This window comes from Nelusetta ayraudi, unplaced genomic scaffold, assembly GCF_046127955.1.
Source record: "Nelusetta ayraudi isolate G7.1 ecotype Tasmania unplaced genomic scaffold, CSIRO-AGI_Nayr_v1 ptg000048l, whole genome shotgun sequence".
Classification (NCBI taxonomy): domain Eukaryota; kingdom Metazoa; phylum Chordata; class Actinopteri; order Tetraodontiformes; family Monacanthidae; genus Nelusetta; species Nelusetta ayraudi.
This window is the reverse complement of record NW_027466098.1, coordinates 5893031-5915945: the sequence shown is the minus strand read 5'-3', so window position 1 is coordinate 5915945 and position 22915 is coordinate 5893031. Positions and strand designations below refer to the sequence as shown.

Genomic DNA, 22915 nt, shown 5'->3' with positions numbered 1-22915 from the left:
CTTTATATCAAACTTACTTTGCACAAGTAGTCCCCTGGCACAAAGGAATGACCTCATAATTCTGTATCCTGTGTTTGGGTGACTTAATTGGATTTCTGCAACGATGGCATCCAGCTCTTCAACACCAAGTGCAGAATACATGTCCGACATTCTAAATACAAAAGGACATTTTCTAAAAATTATCTTGGCAAGAGCGAAAAAAAAAGATGTTTGATTTAAAACCTTCCATTTTCACAGCAGTCATTTTGACGTGTATTTGTTGTATCATTAGTGTTATTAGGTACATGTGTTGTTGCATTCATAGAGTCGGCTACATAGGGAAAACGAGTTTCCGAGTGAGAGAAGGCACATGAACAGCGGCTCATGTCGGCTCGGGAACGCTGTGCGATTGCTTGCAAATAGCAGAGTTAACGTCATTTGCGTCAACAGACATAACAGACACAAAGTAATAATAATAATAATAATAATAATAATGATAATAATAATAATAATAATAATAATAATGAAAATAAAAAATAATAACTTCTGATTAAATAAAATGTATTCATTATTCATATGACATCACAGTGAGTGGCCTACGTTAGTAATTAATAGGCGCCGGTTACCTCAATCCGTTGCTTCGCATCCTCCGACGGATGGACTGGTGGCCGACGCCGAACAGCTCCGCTATCTCCTTCACTTTGAACCCATGTAACAAATAGCTTTCAATGGCCTCGAAGAGGATGTTGAAAGCTGGCCGTCCGCTTTGAAGTTGTGCTGGTGCATCAAGGTGTTCAATAACTGACAACAGGTTGGCTAGGGCAACCTCGTTTACGTCCGTATCTGTGACGGCAGAATATGCAGCCAAGCTATCGATGACCTGCTGAACTCTTTCCCGAGCGTCAGATTCAGATAAACTATACTCCACGTGGGAAGCTAAATCCAGCAGTGTTTGAACAATTTGTTCAAACAACAGTTTGTTCAAACACTGCGCCACACTCAAATCTGTCCGACCAACGATATCTGTCACTGGTCCACTTTTTTAATAAATTTTTTTGGGCGATTTAAATCTCGACTACCGGCAACTTCAATGACGTGAAAAGTAAAAGTGACAATGGCGAAGTGTTGTCATACCGCCATACCCACAACGGAGGTGAAGGGCTGCTGACGTCACTTTCCTGCGCTGCACTTTCCGCTCTCACTTTGCGATTGCAATTTCGTTTTCTAATTGTGGTAACTCTTGTGCAGGGCAGGACCACGAAAATTAAAAAACCCTCACTTTTCTTTTTGATTGTGTCATAAAAGGTGCAACATGAATAAGAAAATGAAAATGCATGTAGGAATATTTATTAATAATTGTATTTATGAGTCAAAAAATGTAGCCACGTTCTTAAAATGAAAAAGCATTCTGCTATTGCTTTTTCATTTTCAAATTTGACATTTCAAATTGAATTTTGGTAACTCTTTGCTGGGGCATGTTTTGAAAATTAAATCTCAAATGTCTTTTTCATTTGAATTAAGTACAAGAATGAGCAGTCTTGAATAAGAAAATGAAAATGCAGTTTGAATGATTTATTCACGATTTTAATTATGAGTCAAATAATGCTGCTTCGTTCTTAAAATGAAAAAGCATTTCTGCTATTGCATTTTAATTTGGATTATGGTAACTATTTGCTTCCATACAAAATGAAATGTAATTATTAAAAAATTAAAGTGCAATTCACTCTCATTAGGCATCCAAGAAAGCATCCTTGCCCCACCAAACTGGCCTCATTTCGAGGTCAGGTGCTTATTACAGCATAGTAAACAGTAAAGTAGCCCACACAATAATCTATTCAGACATTAATTATTAATCTAAGCCAAACTGAAATACTCATTCTGTGTATGAGATGTAAAAGAAAATAACAGGCCACAGGACTGTTTAAACCAAAACCAAAATCTTTATAACTGCTGAAAAATGAGGAAAGGAAAAGATCAATGATTATGCAACAATTCTTTTATTGCCAGTTTCAGAATTTGCAATTGAAAGATCAGCACAGCAAAAATGGTAAATGGACTGCACTTATGTAGCGCTTTTCCAGTACCTTCACAGTACCCCAAAGCGCTTAACAAAGGCTCCTCCAAGTGTTTTTGAGGCTTTAGGCTGTGAAAGGGAAGAAAGTGTAGTCAAAATACACTTAACATAAACATTGTGATTTCTTTGGCTTAAGGGATATAGAATCAAGTAAAACTATCAACGATATTTTTGAAAATAAATGTTGTGGTTATCAAGTGCAACTAATGCAGAGTTTTAGGTTAAATATGTGAAAACAATGGCCCTGTATATTACAAATTTATATGATTTAGAAGCACAGGGAACTATTACAAACAAATTCTATATAATTTTTTTCTCATGGCCAAGCTGACACATAAGCTGTAGCCTTGGTTTTAAAATGATAAATAGCAATCAGAGGAATGACAGAATGGCAGCAGAGGAACTTCCTACAGTTGTTACTCCACTAGCTGCTGAGGATTTGCCAATGTCTGTTTTACTGTTAAAGCAGTATCCTATATTACCAGTTACAACTTAAATCCAGACTTTATTACAACAAGAGAAGAATGCCCAATATCCTATTAATGTCATGATTAATTGTCCTATTTATAGATACACCTCGACAAATGTCACATTGTTTGTGTGTATAAAAACAGACTGCTACCTGAAGCACATGAAAATACGTATTCCGTTTCAGCTTGGTCACCTGAAAAAAAGGTAAGGGTCAAGGCTCAGCAAAATAAAACATCAGCTGGATCTTTGTCATCTTTCAACCTACAAAATCATCCTTCAATATATAATTTCATTCATTCATGTGCAACGGTATCAATCAATACATTTAAATAATCAAGTTGAATGAATGAATGGCAGGGTAAAGCATCTGACTTACTTGGCTGGTAATAGTCATAGATCTTGACTATGGCTGGCTTCAGGTTCTGCACGGGGATCTCTTGTATAAGATCCAAGGTGTGAAATATTGGTATGTTTTGTGGTAACTGTTGGAGGAGAAGAACGAGTCTAAATCGATGCCGGCACTGTTGATCACCTGTAAATGTAAATGTCTTCTTACCTCCCCCAAGTAAACAATGACATGGTCGTCCTTCTGATCAACCCGATTCACTTGCAAAGCACCTCTGAGCTGTGAAGAAAATAATATTTGGCACAATCACAACAACACTGCAGCATCAACAGTTGACATGAACAATGCTTGAGCTGTATTTTCTGGAAGGAAAGAAACAACAACAACTCACACTTTGCAAAGATTGAGGGTCTGGGACAAATCCAGAGAGCATTTTGATGTCCAGGATCACCATGTTTGTACTACTCTCCATCCCATTGTATCTGCAGGTGGAGACATTTTGCTCCACAAGTCATTGTCTTTTCTCTGGAGTTTCAACTATACTACAAATAGAGCAAGGCTTTGTGTGAGGTCTATGGAAGACGGCATGTATGAACATTACTTACAGGGACTGTAAGTTCAACGTCAAATTGGGTTTCTGAACATTGCAAACGCTGTCTGGGTTGACTTCCACAGAGAGGGTAGTGACTTCAGTCGGAGTGGGAATGTTGTAGCGAAGAGACACCTAGGAAAAGTGAAACACAAGGGTCAAAGTGTGGGGAGTGTTGTATCTGTAAAGACTGTAAAATAGAGGTCTTCACAGGCCCAATTTGAAGGACCTGGAACCGAATGGCTCCGTCGAGTTTTGCCAAAGACCTCTACTGTAAAACCCTTTGCGGCACGTTGTATTCCCAAACTTGGGCTATACAAATAAAATTTGATTGATTGATTGGTCAGTCGGCCGGTCTGTCGGTCGGATGGTTGATAGCTTGGTTGGTTGGTTGGTTGATTGATGTCATATTCAGACTGGGAGAATTTGTTGGTATTTTCTGTCGTGCACTGACCTGCACTGACACACATGCAGAGCCCTGCGCGTTCAGGCTGAACTTCCCTGCCACGTCCTTCAACTCCATCTCTTGGTAGAGCAGCTTGTTGCTCTGGTTCACATCAAATACAAGCTGGCTGCTGGGAGACTGGATCATCACCGTACCGGAACCTTGGGGACTGAACGTGAGGGTGGAGTAGAGAGCCAGAGCCTGAAGAGCCACCACTGTGTCCTACAACACACACACACACACACACACACACACACACACACACACACACACACACACACACACACACACAAAAACACACAAAAACACACACACACACTGGCATATTAAATGTATATCAGTTCATGCCTGTCACCAAAGCCTCGCTCAGTGTCCTGGCCGCAGATCGTCTAATAGTTTTATGTATTCATCAACACTGAACTCGACTAAAAGTGATGAAAGTGAAAAACTTTTACTTTGTCCATTCTCTGCAGCGTCTTGAAACTGAAAACTTACCACTTAAAGGTGTAACAGCAGCCTTAGAACTACATCTCATTTGATGATACCGAAAGTATTTTACAGGCCTCAAATCCACAGACCTCATTTGTGCAACAGTATAGCAATAATACGTGTATGCATTAAGTATTGATGAAGTTTGGTGAAATTGCTCAAGATGGTGACAGAGTGCATTGCATCTGATGTGTGCCTGTGTATGAACTCAGTGACAGTGGACCATCATTTTCTTGAGCAGTATTATATTCTCATTCATCATTTTTGATTTTCAGTGTTCATTTTTAGAACATACTCTACCGACCCTTGAACAACCCAGTTTTTGTTCGAATTTCAAACACATGGAAGGTCTGTTAAAGCATCAGGTGGCGAAAGATACATCTTGCGGATGCGCTGGGACACATCATCAGTGATATTGTATCCTGGGATCATTGGGGGTTTCGGGTCTTTCAACATCAGACTCCCTCAGCCCAGGCGACCCGGCCGGGGTGATCAATCCCCGGACTGTGTCCCAGCAGCGCTTGCCCACGGTTCTGCCCTCTTAATCCAAAGCCGTCTTGTGGCTTTCTCTTGCGGATCTGATCGCCTTCCGTTTTGCCTCCCTGACGAGTCCTAGCCGTGTGAACACTCTGCAGCGTGAACGCCCTGCGAAACCCCGGCAGCCCACCTCCAGAGGCTCACAGATCGTTTTCCAGCCTTTCCTCCTGCACTCTTCCACCAGCTCCTGGTACTTGGCACGCTTCCTCTCATTGGCCTCGTCCATGCGTTCGTCCCATGGCACAGTGAGCTCCAGAATGATCAGCTGCTTGGTGAAATCGGAGACAATGATCATGTCTGGGCGAAGCCTGGTTGATGTTATCCTGGGAGGGAACTTCAGCTGTCTGCCCAGGTCCACTTCCAGTTGCCAGTCATTAGCGGAGGTGAGAAGGCCAGACTTTGCCCGTGGTGGTATGTTGGGCTTCTCTCCAGCTCTGTGGAATGTGATGGTTTGTGGTCTGTGTTGGCCTTTGCTGGTGTTGATGGCGGTGGCGATGCTGTCAGCAACTGCCCTAAGCACCTGGCCGTGGCGCCAGTGATAGAGCCCGTCTCCAAGGGCTTTTGGCCAGCTGCTGAGTAGATGTTCCAGGGAGCCCTGTCCTGAGCAGCGGGGACAGGATGGTGTCTCTGTTTTGCCCCAGACATGGAGGTTTGCTGGGCTTGGAAGGACATCATAGACAGCCTGGACTAAAAACATGGTGCGATGGAAGTCTGTTTTCCAGATGTTAGACCAGGTGATTTTCCGTTGCAGAACATTCTCCCATTTAGTCCATGCTCCTTCTTGCCCCATTCCCACCATCCTGCTGGCTCGTCCTTCCTCCACGCCTGCCCGCACTTCCTCCTGGATCAGATGTTGGCGCTCCTTGCCCTGGGCCTTATCAACCCTGGTCGACAGGAAGTAGCCAATGCCCGCACGCCCTGTCGCAATGGACCCCGCTAGTTCTTTCTGCCTCAGCCGAGACTCAGCCACGCCCAGGGCTTTGCCTGCACTCCATTTCTTTTCTGTTCGCACGTGGATACCAGCTGCTGCCACCTTTGGATCTCTGGATTCTCTGTATTGCAATGCTTCCCGTGTTCTGGACACCATGAACTCTTCAGTGAGGCCACTGATTGGAAGCTGCAGGATGTTGCTGGAGCCATACAGAGCAGAGCTGCTGAGGCTGCGTGGTAGACCTAGCCATATTCGCCGGTCGCTGCTGATCTTTCTCTCCATGCCCTCGACTGTTGTTATAGGTACTGTGTACACTAGCAGGGGCCACAGGATCCGGGGAAGGATGGAATGCTGGTAAATCCAGGCCTTGAACCTCCCTGGCAGACCACTTTTATTAACCCGGCTAAGCCAGTCCTGAAGTTCATTAATGGTTCTCTGGATGGAGGCAGAGTCTTTGAGCTACTAAGTACTTCCCGAGGCTCTTAACTGGCTTCTCTGTGATGGAAGGGATGGTGGCTCCAGCCAGTGAGAAGCGGAACCTGTCCACTACTTTCCCTCTCTTCAGCACTAGAGACCTTGATTTTGCTGGCTTAAAACTCATCCTTGCCCAGCCGATGAGTTTCTCTAGGCCTTGGAGAATCCACCTGCTGCCTGGTACAGATGTAGTGGTGACAGTCAGGTCATCCATAAAGGCTCTTATTGGGGGCTGGCGTACTCCTGATGTTGTCAAGGGGCCCTTGCACTCTACCTCAGCTGACTTGACGATCATGTTCATGGCGAGGGCGAAAAGGATGACTGAGATGGTGCAGCTGGTTATAATGCCTTTCTCAAGCCGATGCCAATCTGATGTACCTGATCCAGCGGTGACTCTCAGCCTGAAATTACTGTAGTAATCCCGAATAAGGTCTGACACTTTGCTGGTAGCACAGTGAGGTCCCCTTTCCCTTCACGTGCCTCCCGGAGGAGTTGTGTTACCACACCAGTGTGTTCCAAGCAGCCAGGCACTCCAGGGATTCCACCCTTCTGAACAGAGTTGTCGATGTAGCTGTTCTTCAGAAGGAACTCTTGTTAATCGTCATGACAAGATGCTGAAGAAAATCTTGCCTTCGACGCTTAGCAGTGAGATGGTTCGAAACTGACTGATGTTCTTGGAGTCCTCTTCCTTAGGGATCCACACACCCTCAGCGCACCTCCATTGGTTAGCAACTTTCCCCCTGCGCCAGATCACCCTCAGGATCTTCCACAGGTGACAAAGGAGTTGCGGGCAGCGCTTGTACACAGTGTATGGCACGCCACAGTGGGCCCGGGGCTGAAGCTGTTCTGGCTCCTTTCGCCACCTCCTGAACCTCTGTCCAGGTGGGTTCCCTCAGAGCAAAGTCTGACTCACTGATGGTGGTTGTGGGCTTATGAGGGCCCTCTGTGGCTGCAGCTCCAGTTCTCTCTCTGGGTCGCTCAAGGTGTTGGGCAGAAAGGAGTTTACCTCCTCAGCTGAGCAGACTAAGCTGACACTGCGCTTATCCCCCAGGAGCTTCTTGGTGAAAGTGAAAGGGTTGGAGATGAAAGCGGTGCGCTTTCTTGCTCTTTTTCTTTCCTTCCCGGTGCCACTCTGCTCTACTGAGTTCTTTTTTGATAGTTATTCACTCTTCTATTTTCTCCACTGAAGTCTAGGGGGGGGATTCAAAATGTGTATATTGAGCAGTCTGTCTATGAACCAGTTTCTCCTCAAGTTAAGTTGTTTGGATCGTACCTGGGTGGAGTAGAAGCCCCCAAAATAGTTCTGCTGCCTGATGAGCCATCTGACGATGCGGGTGGCATAGCCCAGGTCCTCATTGGATGGAGAGTGGCTGAGTTTAGCCAGGATCACGTAAGAGCTGATCTCCACCGACAGAGAGGCTGACGTTTCTGTTGACTCTTGGTTCCAGTGAAGTAAACTTCCTGCAAAAAAACAAGGTCAGATGCCTCAAAAATGAGAGGAAGGAAGGGTCTCTGTTTTAGAGGAGAAACTTGCCTTCTGTCACTGCAACCTTGTCCAGGCGCTGCAGGAGTTGAGTTCTGGTCTCCATGTCGCCAGCCAGTGTGAAGACGTACGCCATCAGGGCCGCGGTGTAGGTGTTGTCCATGGTAACGAGGGAGGCCCTGAGACAGAATAAGCTTCTCTGCAATACTTGATGCTGTTTAAAAAGAATATATATATAAATACATATATGAATATTTACATATAAAATTCAAACTTAATAGTTATATATTTATAGAAAACATATGCACATGTTTTTACTTATTAGAGATGATTATATATACATAAATATATACACACACATATTACCATGTATATGTATGTATATACATATATAAATCATACACACACACACACACACACACATACATACATACACACACAATGATGTTCCTGGGTCAATTTGACCCATAACATAACAGGAGGGTTAAGTAAAATGTATCGTACATATTTAAGAAAAAAAAAAAATACTTATAATAATATTATTAATAGTTATAACAAGCTATCATAATTCCTCTGGCAGTTGATTCTTCACTATCAGATATAACATTTGATTTTTCCACACGACTGGTCGTTAAAAGTAACTGTAACTTTAAATATATAACAATGATGGAGCATAATGCCATGGATGTGGAATACGCTGTGGACGTCAGCAACGGGACCACCGATGATTGACGTCTTTGCCCTTTTAAAAGCTTCAAAGTAGCTGCTTGGGGTTTTGGTGACATCACTTACGTTTGCTGATGCGTTCATTTCCAATAAGGCTGCAGTGATGTAAGCGCTGAGTGTCACGTCACTAGACACACCACCCTAAAGGGGTAAAAAAGGTAGACAGTCAAGTCAGAGTTTCATCATTGATCCAGGAAAGCCACATTACCTTGCTGCTAGTACACCATAGTGTTCAGAGTACCTTCATTTTGTTGTGAAAGAGTTTCCCTGACTGTGCAAAACAGCCACTTTCTAGTTGTCTCGTCTTAAGAAAATTCTCAGAATCCAGAATTTTTGCTGGATCGATGAAAACGAATGCCCGGGCCTTGGCAAAAGATCTCAGCACAAAAGCAGTCAGCCTGAAAAATAGTTCAACAATCAATAAATTTAATAGTCATTAATTGTTCTAGAGTTAATCAGCCATCTGCAGACTAGACGTGTCTGCATCACCCTTTGGTCATTTTTAGCCAGAATATTAGAAGATGGTTAAAAACAATGCAATGTGCTGTGATTGTACTTCTAGTTCCATGCTCTTACCACGTGTTCTCCTCTCCACTTCCAAAGGTGCTGTAACCACCACTGTCATGCTTGTAGTTCAGCTGCCGCTGATAGCCTGTGTAAATGACATGAATGTCATGACTGTTAATATTAATAAGAATAAGAATCATAAGAATAATGTTAGGATTCATTTAAAGTATAATAAAATGTATTTTACAAACTGTGACAAGTTGTATTGCTGGATAACTGTAAGTACTTATGCAATGCTCATGTTGTGTCACTATAAATCACGTCTCAGAAGACTGTTTTCATTCCCAAGCCAACATGCATTTGTGTTGTGTTCATCTTATAACAACACACACTTCAGTGTATAATGAGAAGTACAAGTCAAGTCGGTTGTACATTCAGAAAAACTTCAATTGTGTGAACTAAAATCTGCAATATATATTAGGAAAGCGGTAAAAACACAAGAGGGAAGACACGCCTGTGAAAACTGTTTTCTGTCAGTATTACATCCCCTGTTTGACCTCAGTGCAATGCACTTTGCAAAGTCCTTAAAGAGCTGGAGGTCAAGTAAACATATGGTATATGGGAAAGTCGAGTTTGACTCTTGTGTAATTGGCAAAAATGCCAAAAGCTCCCATGTTTGGATTTCAAACAGCATGAAAGGCTTTGAAAAATGAGTATCTGAGCACTGGCAGTTGAAATCGTCCAAAGTCTCAGCCGTGCAATATGTGGACCCTGTCATTCACGTGAATGTCAATGGACGCAAATACTCCTCACACCTTGAGGTTTTTGCTCCCCAACCTGAACCAGGCGTCCATTGTAGATGTCCAGAGACAGAGTAGCAAGACAACATCTTTACTTAAGAAAAACAAAAGTCTTTGGAAACAAACTCTGTATTTTCCTGTTTTAGTGACAGGAACACGTTCACCCATTTGAGGAAGAAAACTTTTACAGTGAACTCACCGCTGGTCAGGAAGTTGCTTGCCTTTTCCATGATGGCTTTGGTCAGCTGCTGCGTGCTTTTTAGGTACTCAAGGATGTAGATATTGGGGGCCAGGCGTGCCATGTTTTGCTCCCCACACCCGTAAGGCATCGTCAGCATCCCCTCAATGTTCTGCAGAGCTCTGCCCATGATGTCACCTGTTCAAAAACACCAAGGAAGATTTATCAAGGCCAACAATTAAATCTGCAGATGGATTTGCCCCAGGTCAAGCTGGAGATGTGCCGTGTTCACGGTTTTGTCCAAATTGAATGTTTAAAGGGGCAACGTGCAACATCATTTCTTCTCTGGATGTTGTGGTTTTGCTCTGCACAGGCATCCAAATAAAACTTGTTCAAAGTTTGACCTTAAGCAAAAGTATCCAGGCACATGCATGCTTTTAGTGTAAATGTGTCAATATGAACTGTATGACTTCATCGAGTTCGGATTTCAACTGATTTTTAATAGATATAGAGATAGAGAATAGTGTATATTTCTTTATGTTTAGGTTTCTTCGTAATCTTGTGAATTCTTTTGCTTCTTTACAGAGAAACACCCCAAATACTCAGTGCCTCATGTTTACAGTCTCAGAAGATGTAGAGAGCTACACACTATTTAAGGAATATTTTCTGTGTAACTGCATAGCCTCGCAAGTTATAACGCAAAGAGTCAACTGGTTGTACTGCCCAAGACAGATAGTAAGGAATTCCACTGTGATTACCCAGCACTGACACCGAAGCATAGACAGACCCCATGATCACGTTCTCGGGAAGCTGCAGCTCTACTTCCTCAGTCACTGCTTCTCCTGTGAACAGAATCATATTGAACAAGACACAAATGAATTAAGAGGCAGGACTTTGTATTTGACTGGTTTGAATTTGCTAAAACGTGGATGAAATGATGAACGGGAATCTACAGAAGATAGAATCTCTTGCCGTTTACAAATCGGTCCAAAAAACAACAAAAAAAAAAATAACAACAAAACCTTGATAGAGGAAGTACGTCGGTGCAACAACAGTATCCCAGGGATCAAAGTCGGGTTTTTGGCAATTTTCAAAAATATGTTAAAATTTAAAATAAATGCAATTTCTGACACTTGTGTACAGTTGCATATGGATATGGAGCCATGTAGAATGTCGTGATAATGACCCAAAACAAATTCACCTTTTGGACAGAATAGCCAGTTGTGTGCTTTCATTATCTCAGTTCCCTCAGCCTGTAGAAGAAGAAGTCAAATCATTTGATTTGCATTGTATATTATCAATATGCAGTTGATTATTGTTTGATTATTTTTGTTCTCATTTACCCACCTTGACTATAAGAGACCGTGTGACTGTATCGATGCGACCTCTGTCTGGAACACTCACAACCTCATTGTCACATGATATATGAGATGGCACAGCCTCTGCGCTGACAGTCACATTCACAACACCTACAAGGGCCACATAATATGTGAAGACAGAATGACGTTTTAGGTTCCTTTGTGCGGAGGGATGTTGCATCAACATGGAGATTTTAACACAAGGTTGAAGTCAAAAACTCATAAGGATGAATTTTGGTAGGATTTTCTTTTATTATTATTGCCAACTACCAGTTAATTATTCGTGTCTGATTAAGACTTCAGTTATAAAAATTACAGATATGATAAATGTAAAATTATGTTCATTATTACACTGTTCCAATTGAAAGGAACAAAACCTTTAAGCCCTTACCTATGATTGAGGGCAACATGGTCCAGGAAATGGTTTTCCGTTCACTTGCACACAAACAAAATGTGTGCTGGTCACCAGAGAGGGAGGTGAGAGTGTAAACTGAAGAGGGGGCTGGATTCACATTGACCTGTTCCCAAAATAATTTTTGAAATTCACGTTACATGTGCTGAAGTTAAGTTGTAACCACAAAGATCACAAGACCTACTGAGAAGTCAAGCAAAAAGTCAACAGTTACAGTTTGCTGAATGTATTCAGTGTTCATGACCTGGTTGTGACAGGCGGTTTGAGTTAAATGTAAATGTAACTACATGATCTGTTTTGGGAAACAGTAAACTTTATAAAAGTAAGGAAATGATGTATCTTCAATTTTGCGAAAGCAGGAGATATATGTTTCAAGTCTTTACATCAACAAGAACAGCATAGTTCATTCAAGCTCTGCGTGTGTGCGATTTACCATGATGCAGCTGGAGAGGTAGTTGAAGACGGTTGCCTTCAGCTCAAAGTGCTCCCCCCTGATGATGGAGTAGGGCAGGGTGAGCTCCAGGAAGAAGGGCTGGAAGACCGTGATCTCCTGACGGGGCGCCAAACCGAAACCCTGGTCTGAGAGGCAGAAAGCCTCCGTCTCCCAGGTGGTGATGGTGTCGGGGACAGTTAGGGGGATATCAGCCATTCCAGACTTTCTAGATTGGGAGATTCAAAAGAACAGAGTAACAGAGGCTAGCCTGTTTCAAAACTTGAGGGGGGTGTTTTCTTTCACCATGAGCTCCTCTCACTAAGTTTGATTTGGAAGCTATAGCATGACGTTAAGAACTTTACAATAAGCATGTTGGATTTGCATGCAACCATGTCACTATTCTTTATAGTCTATGATGAGTGGCAGTTTTGTTTGTTTTTTTTAAGTCTGTACACACGGCAACACTGTGTGTGTGTGTGTGTGTGTGTGTGTGTGTGTGTGTGTGTGTGTGTGTGTGTATGTGTGTGATGTCACCGTCAGAGTAAATACAACTTTGTGCTTGATTTAACACATGACATCTGAGTAAGTTTGATGCATGCAATGAACCTACCTGGGCCTGTTTAACTTGGTAAATAAATAAAAAAATCAACTGTGTGAAAAGATGCTCACTCGACTTTAACCATTTTCCATAGCCAAGTCTCGGGGAAGAAAGTTCGGACGGTCTCAACTGGTGAATCAACTTCATCACCTCTAGTGTTGTCATGTCCGAGACCAACCGCCAGTGGTTGGAAAAAGGAAATCCCTTGACGACTAGAATGGAGATAATGACGTCCTTATTGGAAAGAGAACAACCTTTAATTGAAGTCAGATCAACTTTTATTGATAATGTGCTAAATCACATCCTGAGGCATCACAAGTATTTAGCGCAATCAAAGAGAAAAAGCAACTGATCCCTCCAGAGCAAAGCATGAAGCGACAGTGGCAAAAAAAAAACTCCAGTGGGAAGAAACCTCAAGCAGACCCAGACTGTGGAGGGCGGCCATATGGTTTGACAGGTTAGGGTGAAAAGAAAATACAAAAAAGAAAATCAAGGGATAGCGATAGAAACAGAGATAAAGTCAGATTGGCAGACAGGCCATTTGAGTGAGTTGCAGTGAGAACATCAGAGTTAGTTATATATCATCATATAGATCATGACATGTCAGACCATAATAATTCCGAGAGTATTCCTCCCCCCTGAAGGCCACACAATCCGGTATCTTGATCATCAAATTTGTTGCCATTTTAAGACCCACACTCTAGAAATAACAGCACATAATGATGTCAATGTGGTGTTTGTACAGGAGAATTAATATTAATAGATTACTATTAATATGCTCCCAGTGTATTTAACATTTACAAATTGATGGATAATAATTACCTTGAAAACTGAAAAAGCATCATCATTTCTGCCAGGGCGTGGCCTGATACGTCTTCTTTGTCTCAAGCGTACACAATGTACATGGTCTTCTACTTCATATGGGAAATGGGAGGATTTCTGAACAGGCAAAAAGCTAAAAATCTGAAGCAAAAGATGACAGATCAAACTTAAAGGGGAAACGTAAAAAAATTGTTAAATCTGACAAACAGTAAAATACAGATTATGCAGTTGCAGGACTATGTCGCTTTGGCTGCAGAGCAAATTTGTCTGGAACACTAATCTTTGCAATGCAGAACAGATTTAAAAAAGAAAAGGGAGAGCCCAGTATAATGTGTCCGTCTATATGTTTTATACCTGAAATTATAGACATTTGTCATCTTGCTGTTTAATTAGCATTCCACATTAATTAATTAATTGTCTAAACTTGCTTATACTGAACCAGTGGTCATTGTGCTGGTGTTGGAAGCCTACCCCAGCCATCTTTGGGCAAAGGTAGAGTTAAACCCTGGACAAGTCACCGCTTTATCACAGGACCACATAGAAAGATAAACAATCATTCACACTGGCACTTACACCTAGGGCCAATTTAAAGCTCCCAATTCACATGGTTTTTAATTCTTGGGACTGTGACAAGAAGCCAGATTACCCGGAGAGGACATAGAAAGAACAGACATAGGGAGAACATACAAACAAACCCAAAATGTGTCTTTGATTGTCTTACTTTGTCTGCAGTCAGAGTCTTTCCAGGCTCCTTGATGAGGACACTTTGGTCAACGATGCTCAAACCACAGAGAGACTCTGGGTTGGCCGTCACCTGCAAGGTGGTCTCATCCCCTGGCACAGCTGAAATCTGAGAAAACTCCAGAGACACCTAAACAGAGAGGAATGTATGCAGGTCCATGTGCAGATATAGTGCACCATTAACAAGGTTTTACAACACATCTGTGAACATATGCATTAAATAATAGTGTCTAATTTCTGTGAAAAATGCTGCAAATTAGAGTTGTCAAGTTGGCCCACCAAACTCATGGAGATAATGTCTTAAAATGTTGCTGAACTGCTAAGATTTCAAGTCTTAACATAACAACACACAGATCTTTACTGAAAGATTTTAGTGATGGCGGAGTTACACCCAGGGCAACTTGCCCACAACCACTCAACTGATCAATTTATTTTCACTGATTTGCCTAATGTGTATGTCTTTGGACAGCAGGAGAAAGTCAAAGTACCTGGAGTAAACCCACACTGACACATGGAGAACATGCACACTCTCTAAAGAAAGGTGCCAAAGGGTGTAAAACAGAAGACATTCTTTTTTTGAGAATGACGTATCATTTTTATAAAGTGTATGTATAACATGCAATAAAGTGTCAGTCTCAGTTAAAGAGTCCTAACTGAATATTTCAAAAATAACTTCAAGCTTTTTAACAGTCCCTAACCACTCTAAAATCATTTTCTCTGGTTTGTACTGACCTTGTGACTAAAGCACTTCTCAACTGAGAAAGCCGCACTGTGGGCGATCACATTTTCACTGGGAAGCACAGCATACGCAACAACCTGGACAAATGGCGCCATTTCCGGAGCTACTCTCAATGTAAAGGAGACTTTGCCCTCAGTAACTGAAACAGAAAACACAGTGTAAAACTCAATCAAATTAACCAATAAAACAACTATGCAGAAGATAACTACAGTTAATACATCTTATTCCTTGAGAAAATGAACTAAAAATCTGATTATGAATCAGTCTTCTGTTTTATGTCCGCATACCTGGCTCACTCAGCACTTCCACCTTTCTCCGTCCTTGTGTAATGATGCTTCCTCTTGATAAGAGCTGGAGAAAAAAAATTAAAAACATAAAATACTTTATCAAACACAATGTTTCATCATTAAATAAATACTGGGATCTTATGGAATCAAAATATTTCAGCAAAAACAAGAAATGGCCTTTAATTCAGAATATCATATGTTTTATAATATATGCCACAATCATATGTCATGATTATGACACAAATGTGAAAAAAAATGTAAATGTTAATTGACACAGATTACAATTAATGATGCCAGCTTCACCTATTGTCATCTTCTTACCAAATACATCACATTTACAAATCCTTGAGTCTCTCCTGCAATGGTATATTTGATGGAGATGTCGCTGTCCTTGTCACAGAGGAGGGCTGTGTCAAAGTGGTCCACTTTCAGAGAGCTGACAAATTTAGAATCAGGAGAAGGCTCTTCAATCTTGGAGATGCTATGCATTGCCACCTGATAGCGTGCTGGAGGTGCCAGTCCTGGCTCTTCAACACTGCCCTGCATTCAATAGAGGAGTACCGTTATGCAGCTTTAAGCAATTGAGGTTGAGTATTTTTTCTGTTTTAGGTGGAGATTGCAACCATTGAATTAAGTACGTTTTCATATTTTTAATATTCCCTTTTCACTTTTTTTTTTTTTCCAGTGAAAGTATTGTTTGTTGGCTTAATATTTTGTTTGCAAACAAACTTTCAACAACACTGTGATAAATCTGATGTAATCATCATTGGCCCCAAACCCCTCATCAGCAACACGCATCCTCCACCTGGCTTCCCTCCACCATGACTCGCAATCTCAGGCTTCTTTAAAACGAACAGGAACATCGTCCACCTCCGTCCATCACTCTCCTTCTCTGCTGCTGAAAGTTTACATCAGCATTACACACCATCATCCAAAAAGTCCAGTGTGTCCAGAAATCTGACACCCGCCTGATCACCGAAAACTTGTGAGAACTTCCCACTGGCCAAGCTTAGGAATACTCTCGAACTGATTCCACCCTCCCCCACTCTGCACCGGAAGTGATGTTGCTGTGCTCCAAGAAAATGTTTTTTCGGCGTGAGGGAAATTTAAAAAAATAAATTAATTAATTAAAAATACAGAGCGACTGCCGATCGACTACCGAAGCACCATGGAGCACAACCGTCAGAGTGCAACGAATAGAGAAAATGTTGGAGGTTTGTTCAGCCTCATGCGGATGCGATGGCACAGCGGCCCGGTGGGCAACGGGAGGTAGAGGGGCTCGACTCGGCCGGTGGACGACAAGAGCCACGGCCACGGCAATAGTCTATTGTGACCTCAAGCAACTTAAGTTTTAAGACTATTGGCAAAGTACAACTGTTGAATCGTGTCGAAAAACTGTTAGCCACCAATGCTAAATCTGTGCTCTGCTTGTGTGTTGTGTTCGCTCACAGCGAAATTGAAGAGGCAGAAATTCTGACTCGCAAGATTTGTTCCTTATAGGGATTTTCACACTGCTAGCATGTTCACATGGGTTGTATAGAGCTCTTCCTGCTTTGTGTGGACTTAAGTTGTGCAGATATTCTTGTCTGATAATAAACAACTCTATGACTCAAGTGATCGTTACAGCGTCCCTATTTTCTCTGTTAGACAGCGTTTGGATACAAGTCCACAGTATGAAACAAAATCATTCTAAGCCCTATTAAAATGTCTCAAATAAAGACAAACGGTAAATTGCTTGTTAAAGGGTGAAGCTTTCCCGACGGTAAGTGTTTAAATTGTGACGGTTTCATAAAGACTGCTGTTTACTCTCAACTCACGCACAGGTAAACTGAGGAAGTGTGGCTCAGCAGCGACCAAGAGTGTGACCAATCACAACAGAGTGGGCTTGGCGGGAGACGTACATGGAGGAGGCCAGGGGTGGAGTGAAGTAAAACAGACCGTTTTCGCGGGATGCAGGGAATACGAGGAAACGAGCAGCGAGACACACAGATCTACAAAGCTTTCTGTGTGGGTAATCGTGTGGTGCTGCTCTGGAGGGGACAGAAATCAAATACAAAGGCCTGAAAATTATTATAATACAGTAGATCACCTTTAAAGAAGCAGCAGCTCGCTAACGACAAGCGCACCACTGAGAATAGAAAGAGAGATCGCTCGTGAAAAGACGGTGTGGATAAACGGCAGAGTTGAACTGCTACTTTGAGTTATTTTAGAACACAAAACCTTAAAAGGCCCATGTTAACATGTTTGTCATTTAGGTTTCCTGCCTCAAAATCCCAGTCTGCCGAGCCAAAAGAAAATCACTAAAAAGTAAAACAGGAGGTTTGCAAATCACTTATGTTGTGTTTATTTTCACATTGCACACAATCCACGAGCACGATTGTGTTATTGTTCACTATAGTTTGCGGTTTGTTGTAGTGGAGGTTAAATGGAAGACTGCAGGCTGATCAGTAGTAGCAGTAACAGGTCCGCTGTCCGACGCTGTTGTGAGTGGTGGTCTGCACCTCACGGCAGTTCAGATTGCAAGAGCTGGGTTTAGAGCTGTGACGTCAGCGTTTCCAAAAATGATCGTTTCCAGCGTTTACACGAAGCTGGGCAAGGAGGCGTTCCAAGGGAGTGAGTGAGCCGTCTTTGATCGGAATAACGTAAAGTGTTAGCGGTAGTTATCAAGACAAATTCACAAAAGTAATTGCGAAACACAGACCCACGGGGGATGAAGGTGAAATTAGAGGGGGGTTTTTTTACTTGTTTTTTTTAATGAGTATTATTTTTTACTGGCCCCACTGGGCCAGTGGTTGGAGCATTCTGGTGGTTTTCAAAGTACGTCCGGGCCACCTGGCCGGTTGTATTGTCAACCCCAGATAATAACAACAATAATAATAATAATAATAATAATAAAAAGACAGACATTTTCTTGATGTCATTATTATCATGTATTTTACTTACCTTTAGTTCAATTTGTAATTGGTGTTCCGTTGTGTTAATTGAGAACGTGGCAATTCCATCATTGTTTGTAGTGATATTCCCGAGTAACCTATGCTCCCTTCTCCTTTCACTCATGATCACACTTACTGCCTTGTCAGGAATAGGCGTATTATTGAAAAAAACAACTTTAATCTGTTTGAAGGTGAGAAAAATAATAATTGATATTGGAAATAGAGTCTGTTTCAGTAAAATGAGTTACACAATGAATGTGTTCGAGATACTGTCGGTAAACTCCAATACAAAGGAAACTGGTGTGGGGATTGGGGATGGAATTTACATTTTCATAAACAAATCAATTTATCTAAGGATCACAATCCTGTTACACTATGCAGTAATGTGGTATTTATGTGATGACAATTCATTTTATATGTGTCTTAAGTCACAGAGTCACAGCTCTGTCCTTAAGAGGGACAGAATGGAGTTGATTTTGACAGATCAAGTTGTCATCAGCATTAAAATAAAATGGACTCATGTATATTCCACCATCATTGCCAAGAGGGAACAATATAATATGAAAAGGCAGGACAGAGCTTTAGGATTGGGCTGGAGAGGGATGTAAAGAAGACCATTGAATAAAATCACAAACATTTTTATATTTACTTACTTTTCCCTCCAAGGTCATTCCTGCCTTATAAACACTTGGTGTGTCAATAAAGGACACTTTGCCAATGACATAGGACAAATCCATATTTTTCTGCTCTGAATACGAAACTCCTGTAATAAAGAAAAACGTTGTTTGTATTCATGTTACAGTTTGCACACCATGTCTTTTAATCCTTTTCCAAAAGCTTTCTCGTAAATGTGAAAGCGCTAATAATGATCATACTTGCCTGTGCCCTCTTCTTCCACTCTGACTTTAATAGATATTTTTTTCTGCACAGCCTTATGGTCAATTTCAGTGAAGGTGGATCTCTCAACAAAAAATCTGGTGCAGCCTGTTTTATCAGTCTAGATAAGGAAATAGTAAAAACAAACATGTCAACTAGAATTAACATTATCATTATAAGACCTCATGTACGAAGTAAGACAGCGTTCACATTATCGAGAGTGCATACTATACACTGTAGACTACAGACTGTTCATCTCATTACATATTTTATTAAAAACTGTGTCACATGCACCATAATATATTCTTTTGCATATTTTTATGACGTTGTCATGTCTTCTCAATTCATTGGTACACTACCTGTCGTGTCTCCTGATGGCATGGGGCTTTCAAGCTGTCTCCCATGGTGGACGCGACATGTTGCAACAAAGGTCGGCACAATTCAAGGTCAACACTGCCTGGTACAGGGTGGCCAAATGTGTATCTGGGTAGATGAAATATTTTCAACAGCTGAGTGTGTTTGGGTTTTTTTTTAACTGGCACCCCATTTGAATTTTAAAAGAATGAACCATTACTTACCTTGCACAGACTTCTACTGGGATTGTGTCATCTGCAATGCTTATTTCGTCAGGTGAATTTATTTTGACTTCAAATTTTGGCAGAACTGAAGAAAAGGTGGGATTTTTAAGTTGAAGGTTATCATGAACATTTTATTAAAGCGTAATAAAATGTACGTACCGTACTTTTCCACCTTAAAATCTAGAGAAAGCTTGGTTTCATTAATCCAAACAAAAATTTTATATTTCCCCTGTGGGGCCTCTGGATTTAAGGAGTAAGACAGTTGCAGCATTTTGCCATCAGATTCAGTGTCCAGCCATTGTCCAATACGGTTTCTGTTTGCATCCTGTCAAAAATAAGTTATAATTGTAGTAACAAATTACTGTAAGACTTCCAAAAAAAGAAGAAGAGTATATATTGTCATTTGCCACATGATTCTTTTCACACATTTGAGATTATAAACCTCATAATAGAGGGTTTTAGTCAGAAAACCATCCATGTAGAGCTGATTTTCACCTAATACTAGTGGATGGTCAGCTGATTTTTTTATCTTTTAAGATAAATGTTTGCATTTTGAATTAAGACTGTTTTGCTAAAAAAGATTGAGAAAATCAAAATTCAAACAATCAAGCCAATCCTCAAACAATGGACTGTCTTTTGTGTTTCTGTAGTAAGACGGGCGGAAACATTTTTCATTCAAGTGGATGAATAAGGTTTAGCATCATTCTGATCATTACCTGAATTTCAATGGTGTTGTACTGAAAAAGAGCATCAGAGAGATATTAGTTATCAGGTGGATTGTTGAACAATTAACAGCTGTCCTATATAAAATATAACACTGATTTGTATTTTATTCAACAATTAAAAATGTTATGCAATACTATAAAATGTAGTTTGTAGATTAAATAATGACCTTCAACAATGTCATGAATGAAACAAAAGTCTAAACAGTAGCTGTTTTCTTACCTCTGTTCTTCTGATTGATACTATTACGTGACTCATATTACCAATAAGAGAGAAGTTCAGCAAATTTGATTCGACATAAAAGAGGTCATGGTTGGTACTATTGACCTGAGGTTTTCTGGAAACTATGTTTGTGTTTGTGCACACTAATTAGACACACCTCCAAGGTCAACCTACGCATCATTTATTTTGGCCAATTCCTCACAATACTAACAATTTTGACAGTGAGTCAAAGCTAACATCACTGTACACAATATTGACTAAGAATGAGGGCACTCACCCGGCTGTTGACAGACCTTAAATCGGGGTCCAGTGTTATTACTCTGAAATGCACTAAGAGGACAAGCAATGAGTTCAACCAAAATAACTGAATTTGTATTTTCCTGTTAGGATACTGAAGTTGGATAAATGACGGTCTGCAGATTCGGAATATTAACTTCAAACAAGCATGTATAGACCTGCACTTGTAGCTTTTGTCTTGAATTAATAATCTGATTGTGTTTACCTGTTTGTCCTGGGAGGTATATTGGTTTATCTGTTTGAATGAATGTCCTCGGCTGATAAACCCTAACCATGACTTTTCTGACTTCTTCAGAGGAAAATGTTCCTCCTTGAACTTTGACGTGGAAGTTCAGTACCGTGTTTCTCTCGACTGAGGGAGCCTGTGTGAGAAACATGACAATGAAGTCAGGTCTTTCTGTAAGTCACAAGTACTATCGTGGAGCAGGGATGAAAGCTTCAATGCAAATAGAGAATTGCTAACTAAAGAATTTTAGGATTTTCTCTCTCGAAGATGACCTGAAATGTTTCACAGATGTGAAAGTCTGTGTTGGATGTTTGCAGCAGAAGGACCCCCCCAGGTCTGAGAGTGACGTTCATGGTCATATCCTCACTGGGCTGCAGGAGACTTGCGCACAATGTGGTTTGGGCTCCAGATCTGATGACTGCAGGGATGGCTACTAAGTACTGCCTATAGCCACAAAAGACATACACATATTCCATATACAGGACATACCCCTCGTTAAAAATAATAATAATCAGAGGAATAAATACATTTTGTTTTGTTTTTTACCATTTGTTTTGTTTCATAAATACACGCATGCCTATGTCACAGACTAAAACACACACTGAAATGTTTTTCAAACTTACGGATCTGCCACCGCTTGGCCCACAACAATCCTGCTCAGGCAAATAGACAGGACACAGATCCATGTCTGAACCCCAGAGAGACCCATGACTGACTGACAGAGAGACAAGGTGCAGGGTCACTGTCTTATTGACTCTGCTGCCACGTCAAGCCCCACGCTTCCCCTTTTAAAATGGACTTAGAAATAGATTCGATTTTTTTTTTTTTTTTTTTGCTGACTACTGTTGTGGAAAAGAGCAAAGCTACTGAGGCAGAAATGCTGAGTGAATAAGTAATTTAATGAACAGAAAATAAAAGATCGGAGCTCCGAGGCACAAACACAGTACAACCAACAGAACAGATGCAACAAATGCAACAGCTCGAATGAATGCAAGTGCAAGTGCAAAGAGGAAAGGAGGAAGAAGGTCTCTTATACAGTGGACCGGGAGAGGATAAGATAAGGAAAGAGGAGGGGAGGATGAGAGAAGACAAAACAACAAATACATCACCCTGGCGGGCCACGAGGAGAATGTCTCGAGACGGTTATACAGTGAGACATAGATTACACGGGATGCCAAGAATACTTATTTTCCATTACATTCCCCCCTTTTGATCATTCTTGATCACAGGACACACAAGTGGAAATATCCACACAAACATCAATTCATGTCCACCATTGGCTTCAGACACAAACATCATAACTCGGACTGTTAAACTTCCCGTGATCGCAAAGGCAGGAATTTGCAAGGCACATGGCAATACAAACTTACAGTTGTACTAAAAAAATAACACTCATTAAACATTAACCTCTAAGCTACTGTTATGCGTATGCTAAAAACACTACTGAAAACTGAAATTGCACCTGCACTACATTTTACAGCGTAGCATCATTTTCAATGCATACAGAGTGTAGTTCTTCTCCCGAGAGCAATAGTGCCGAACGATGGTTGAACAGTCGAGTGCGGCATGCGTGAACAGACAAAACAATTCACGTCCTTGAGCTCGTGCTGCAGAGTTGTCGTAACGCCACCAGAGGTTGGT

The 22915-nt window shown here is 41.3% G+C and overlaps 1 protein-coding gene across 1 annotated transcript; it reads right to left on the bottom strand.

Moving 5' to 3' along the window:
* Nucleotides 1-1957: 1957 nt before the first annotated feature.
* LOC142895105 (alpha-2-macroglobulin-like) lies at nucleotides 1958-22021 on the bottom strand. Its single transcript, XM_076035879.1, has 36 exons — nucleotides 21898-22021; nucleotides 21547-21718; nucleotides 21254-21410; nucleotides 21029-21081; nucleotides 20523-20543; nucleotides 19966-20131; nucleotides 19807-19891; nucleotides 19588-19711; nucleotides 19232-19349; nucleotides 19006-19115; nucleotides 18363-18533; nucleotides 15741-15959; nucleotides 15420-15483; nucleotides 15126-15271; nucleotides 14374-14523; nucleotides 13653-13793; nucleotides 13440-13530; nucleotides 12902-13064; nucleotides 12233-12458; nucleotides 11779-11905; nucleotides 11377-11498; nucleotides 11231-11282; nucleotides 10788-10871; nucleotides 10051-10227; nucleotides 9121-9196; nucleotides 8786-8942; nucleotides 8611-8685; nucleotides 7866-8032; nucleotides 7609-7792; nucleotides 3914-4126; nucleotides 3476-3594; nucleotides 3262-3352; nucleotides 3081-3149; nucleotides 2901-3006; nucleotides 2676-2717; nucleotides 1958-2122 (listed from the first exon to the last, which is right to left on the bottom strand). The coding sequence occupies exons 1-36, from the start codon at nucleotides 21981-21983 to the stop codon at nucleotides 2118-2120; spliced, it is 4329 nt and encodes a 1442-aa protein (XP_075891994.1). The 5' UTR covers nucleotides 21984-22021; the 3' UTR covers nucleotides 1958-2117.
* Between the last annotated feature and the right edge of the window lie 894 nt (nucleotides 22022-22915).